We start from the raw sequence: 6,253 nt of genomic DNA, 5'->3' as shown, positions 1-6,253 counted from the left end.
ACAACATATAAAAATAAAGGTGAAGTGTTTTCACACCACTAGTTTGTCTTGTGTTTCGTCTCTACGTTGTGAGTATGTACAGTATCAGACCTACCTTATATCCTTACACATGTACAAAAAGGAAAGGAAGTGTTAGCACAGTATCTGCACTCTGATGACTGGTAAATAGGAGAAACAGAATCAGTGACATGCACTAGACAGTGAAAAAACAAAAAGTACATTACTGAATGCAATAACTCAGAGTTGAAATGGACTTTATTAGAAATTGTGATCATACATTAATTATTCATGGTTTTGGCATATACCAATATGTCATGCAATGGCTGACTCACCACACTGTGTAAGGCAAGGTGTAACAAGCCACTTGACAGCAGTAGTGACACCCTTTTGAAAAGACTACAAAAAGGCACTTGATAGTATTTTGAAATATTACATTATGACCACTTACTAGCACATATACCCAATTAGGACCCTTAGTAATGTTGTATGGGTAAAATGTTTGACATTTTTGATAAGGTATTCATATATTTTTAAAAAGATTTCTATTTACGGCAACAATGAAAGACTTCATTCACAATCTCTATGTGCAGCCAGAGAAACAGGAACTATGATTCATATGCGTGGGCACAGCAATGTGTGAGAGGAACACAACAGACAAAAGATAACATTTGCAGGATTGTACCAAAATGATTCTTATAAAAAAATAGGGATGATTTTAACACATTCTCTTCATATCAGAATTGAGGTAACCACTAAATGATGCATAAAATTACTGGACCACTATTACAACCATCAATATAATATCAAACTTAACACCATTTAACAGCAATTAATCACTCACCAATGTTCCATTATTGTTGTGTACAACACTTAAATATCCCTTTTTTACTTTTAAGCAAAAAACATTCTGAAATCATCGTGACATTGTGGTAGTGAGAGCAGAAGTTGTCTGAAATTCCTGCCATCAACTAAACCACAATAACCTGAACATGCAACGATGCTAACTTCTATGTATTAGTGGACGTCTCCCTGCTATAAAAACACCACTAGAATAGCACAGACTGATACTTGTGGCTGTATAAAGCCAAACACAGTCAGACGAGGAGAGGCATAGCACCGGAGATTAAATACCTTAAACAAGGACTATGTGAGGAAGAGCTGAGATTAGACCGGTTGTCTTTTTGAACTCAAAGTCCAGTGACGTAAATTTGCATATAGACTAGCAGCAAAAGGGAAACCCTGCTATCATGTGCAGGGCGCGGCCTGTTAGTCTTATCTAGGGCTCACACTCACCTTACTTTGGGGCTCATAAGTTGGGCTACCCTCATTGCCCTGGTGCTAAATAAAGTTCAGCTAATCAGAGGGATTCCAGACCTGGCCGATCAGATCTCACATGCCTTCAAATAGGAATCTGTAGATAAAACTTCTGAGGTACTGAGAAAGTGCCCTGTTGCTGGCAGTCGTTTTGACAGCCCAATAAAGAAAATTCAGCAGAAACACAGTTCCTATGATAATATTACATTAGGCAAAGTAGAGAGCATTTAAGGTGAGTCACAACATACAGCTGAATCTTTCAACGACAAAACTACACAATCACTAAGGTGATTATCACACTGCATATACTGAGAACAGTCAAAAAACAAAAGCAGTAGAGGCATTTAAATGAAAATGGGTGGGGGGGGGGTCTTTAAACATGCCCAGGAACGTAAACAGAACACAGAAAAATATACAGGTAAAAGACCAACTCAGCTGAAATCCCTATCAGGGAAGATGAGAGGGGCAATGAGGGTCCAGAGGTAGAGCCCAAGGCCAAGCCAGCTGGAGCTCATCTTCACCCACACAGCTGGCATAGTGCTCTTCATGGCCTGGGTGGTGGTGTCTGGTCTGAGGCACACAGATAGATAAGCACAATTTAGAATCAACAACCATAACGTGACACATGTACTGAATTGATCAACAACTGATTGACCCCTAATGAGAACCATGCAGAGGAGGATGTATTCTTATGGTAAGCACTTTATTTGGAATGAGTCAAGCCAGGGTCAAAAATCTAAAAATCTGGTCAAACGCTATTTTGGTCAGTTGTCAGTAGATTTGTCAAGCTGAACCATGTGGCAAATCTGCTGACTTTTTTTATTTTTTTCTACCATTGTCTGACATCTCCTATGTGTTTGTCTGTGTCCATCACCACCCTGGTGATCACCACCCTGGTGATGGACACAGCTCCTCCGTGGCTGCTGCTGTAGCATACAAAAAAGCATTGCTCTGTTGCTCACACTAACTTTTATAAATGCTTGGGATACAATAGCCAGGTTAAGTCCTAGGGTGTGGAGCTTTAGAGTGTAGTAATCTGCCCTCTAGTGGCCACCTAGTAGAAATAGAATGTGTGCAACAATGACTGAAAAAACGACATTTGGCTCCTCAGTTCATTCATTATCATATCATTATCACAATTTTTTTACAGACTTTTATATTTGTCAGTCTGTTGGAATTCAATACTTACTGGTACCAGTTGGTGAGAGTCATCATGATGTACAAAGAAGCCAGGCAGAGATGGAAGTGGAAGAAGGAGTAACTGTAAGTGACTCCCTCCTCCTCATTGTCAATGGCCCTGCGTATGCCATCCTCTCCCAACACACCCTCTTCACCTGACTCCCCACCCTCCTGTGTCTGCATCAGCTTGTTAACCTGGCTGTTACTTGATGAACGAATGCTAGGAAAGAAAAATATATATATTACATAAAATACAACATACAACATAATTAGTGGTGACAGTACTGAAACTGGTACCTTGCATAGAGAGTGCAGAAGAGGAAGATGACCAAACCAACAATTCCCTGGGCGTCCCACCACTGCACGGGTCCTGTGGTGCCATCACCAGAGGGTGCAGTGGTGCTGATGTTGGACACTAGACTCAGTAGGCTGGGGTTACAATTGCGATCTATGAAATACACACAAACAACATTAGACCCTAAACTATTCTGTGAATTCTGCATAACTGCACCTGCACATGTAGGATAACATACTGTACAGGCTCAGTTTATACATGTGTAAATAAAAGCTATACAATAAATAAAAACTTGTAAGCTAAAGCAGTAAGAGCAGTTGTACCTGGATTGTTAGTCATTGCAGACCAAGTGACATACATAGTGTAGAGAGAAATAAGGGAAGCCTGGAGCAGACCAGAGTATGGATTGACTTCCTGAAACAACAGCAGACAGTAATTTATGCAAAGCCAAATGTAAAAAAGTGTGGTCAGACAAATGCTAGAGTATTTTCCTACTATAGTTAAACTGAGAATTCGGGAAAAACATCATCGAAAGTAGTGGGAAAGCCCATTCATTTGCAATGTCAAGTAATATTTTTATTTACAAGCGTTTATATGAACACTGTACCTGTATCTTGGGCAAAATGGAGACGACGGAAACTATGACGCAAAAGATGAGGTTTAGGCTGATGAAGACCTTGTGCTCAGTGCAATCATCAGGCTTTGTGTAGTACACGTAGAAAAGCACCACAGCAGTAAAGGCCAGGGCATAATAGAGGAAGGTAAAAGACAGCAGACCTAGGAATAACATAAAATTATATGAATGAGAGTATGTTTGCACAAAAGTGTAATAAAAACAAGCCTAAATTTCTCGCCAAGACCTTAAGGATGTGGTTGAGTCATCACTAAGATCCTGACATTGTTGTGGCCAAAACATGATAATGATTATATCTTTAAGATTACTTAACTATTTAGTTTAAACACAATGAATCTTTGCCTTGTCATCTTGGAGATGTTGATGAAAAAACAAGGAAAAACCTGGTCATTCACTATAATCCAAGGTAATTAAATGAGAGGCTTGTACCCATTTGCTTAGTGGATTAGTGGTGATGTTTGTTATGTCAGGTTAGGTGTATTGAGCCAGGGGTAGAATTATCTGACAACAATCCTGCATACAGATAATTATTTTCTGTACCTGCAAACCAGCATTTGTTGTTACTGTTTTCAGCTTTTTCCACCCACACTTTGTTCCAGGAATGGGCAAAGTCAATGAGGAGAATAAGCTGGATGATAATAAAGATGAAAGATCCCACTGCTCCAAAGTAAAACCACACTGAAAAGGAAAACACAGGTGTTTCTAAAGCCACTAATGGGGAATAGCGTAGCTGAGTGACTAATAAATTACAAAATCAGTGTTTGCTCCAGAATATACAAGATATGATATAATATAATGAAACTAAACATATTTGCACCTGTATTAAATGTTCCATCTGGGATGAAAAACGCTCCCACTGTAATCCCAATGAGGATCAGAAATTTAAAGAACCAAAACCTGGAAAATAAACAGCAAGACAATAATACAATATGCAGATTGAAGAAGTTTGCTCTCTATTCCTGAATGATTACACTGTATATAAAAACGTACCCGTTTTGAATGGCTGCCCGTGGATCTTTGCTGCTACGGACACGTATCATTATGGCGGAGAACAAAAAGAAGAAGCAAGTCATGGCGAAGCACATGCGGTACACAGACTTGTAGCCCACTATGACATCGCAGTTAACTTTGTTTTCAAATCCAGGTATAGTAGATCCTCCTTGGCAAAATCCAGGAATCTTTAAAACACAAGATAAAACTAACATGTAATTATGCTCAAAAACGTACAACAGATGTCGTGCAAATATGAAACTGTGAAGGGACTGCAGCAATCTATAATTACAAAGACTCATTCATTTATTGTGATAATATTACGAATGAAATTAATCTCACTTTGCGGAGTTGTGTCTCCATCCCAGGAAGGATCATTATTACGGATACCATGGTTCCCAGCAGCAGAAAGAAGGAGAAGACCAGGCGTGTAACAGTAGAGTTATTGGAAGAGGGACAGCACCCACACAGTAGGCATGGTGCTGAGCCACACAGACATGAGGCCTTCAGTGAATAAAAAGACAGAGAAGATGTTTGAACACGCTTTTGAAAATGCATGTAGGAGACAGAACAGTTCTTTCCCTGTTGGCATAGCGGAATGCCATTGATCACCACAGTGAATTTACAGTACTGGGTTTATTGATGCATAGTCAAGTCAAATACCATATACAACACAGATACAACAAACTAACACCTCCGTGGCGTTTGCATTGCACTATGTAGCGTCGATTTTCCACAGCTACTGGCCCTGCTGTTAGCATCTGCATTAGTACGTAAAGTAAATACATGGTAGACTAACCGTTGACACCTCACTTTGGCTAAACCTACTGATAGTGACGTCATTAACCACTTTACAGTATTTAACTAAGCAGTTGTCCAGGGTAGTTGTCCAGAGTATAACATTGTGTCGTAGCCTTTTCTAAATTATTGTCTGAAGAAATATTTAACAATGTCCTACGCAACCCAGCGTTGATTAGCTTGGCCGTGTTAGCCAGCTAGCTAAGCTAGGTTACGTGAAGTTCCTAGTACAGAAAAATAAGTGTTAAAACAGCGGTACAGCTGGCTAGATTTCTAACGTTGAACGTGAAAACGTTTTAGGCTGACTCTTGGTTGTAGATACAAGTTATTATTAACCCTTGACTAGCGTTATGACGTTAACGCTAGTTTTATATCACATTCCGTTCACGCTGGACGACGACAGCGGACCAAAACGTCCACTTTGTATCACAGATAAGTGAGATACACGTGAATAAATACTTACACAGCTGGCTAAGGAACACAAGGCCAGACAAGCGCCCATGTTTACATTAAAACGCTAATATGATGCTGAGAAATGTTAAGACCCGTTGCCTTTCACTGTCTGTTAAAGCACATAAACGACGGAAGCAGGTTTGCGTCTTTTCAAAATAAAAGTCATTTGATTTTAATAATTGGTGAAAAGAAAACAATATAACACAGAAAAGGAAATAATAGCGCAGTTTGTGTTGTTCATGAATGAGCTCTAGAAGCAGTATTTCAACATTTTTCACAGGTGAGATTGCAAAGACAGGAGGGAGGATTTTTCCACAGCTAAACCATTAAGATGAGATATGAACACCAAACATATCTGTACTGTATAACAATACTTTATAAAGCATTTTATACAGTACATGTTTCTTTTATCTAGAAATCTCCAATAGTTCACATTTACCTGAAAGCAAATCCATGTCCAAAATTCTAAGAGCGTTTTTGCCACTCACCCCTTTGAATCTCCTGTAATTAGGCTTTTGTTCAGGCATCCTCACTCTCTATTTAACGGACAGATGTAGCTGACAAAACTGAACCTTCACCCTATCCAATCT

The 6,253-nt window shown here is 39.3% G+C and overlaps 1 protein-coding gene across 1 annotated transcript; it reads right to left on the bottom strand.

Moving 5' to 3' along the window:
- Positions 1-237: 237 nt before the first annotated feature.
- Positions 238-5,809, bottom strand: serinc2l (serine incorporator 2, like). Its single transcript, XM_029128067.2, has 10 exons — positions 5,674-5,809; positions 4,755-4,916; positions 4,413-4,600; positions 4,240-4,319; positions 3,963-4,100; positions 3,396-3,565; positions 3,112-3,202; positions 2,791-2,941; positions 2,504-2,713; positions 238-1,884 (listed from the first exon to the last, which is right to left on the bottom strand). Exons 1-10 carry the CDS (start codon positions 5,710-5,712, stop codon positions 1,746-1,748), a joined length of 1,368 nt encoding a protein of 455 aa, XP_028983900.1. The 5' UTR covers positions 5,713-5,809; the 3' UTR covers positions 238-1,745.
- Positions 5,810-6,253: the final 444 nt, after the last annotated feature.

This window comes from Betta splendens, chromosome 16, assembly GCF_900634795.4.
Source record: "Betta splendens chromosome 16, fBetSpl5.4, whole genome shotgun sequence".
NCBI classification, from domain to species: Eukaryota; Metazoa; Chordata; class Actinopteri; order Anabantiformes; family Osphronemidae; genus Betta; species Betta splendens.
Note: the sequence above shows the minus strand (reverse complement) of the source record. Positions and strands in the feature narration are given on the sequence as shown.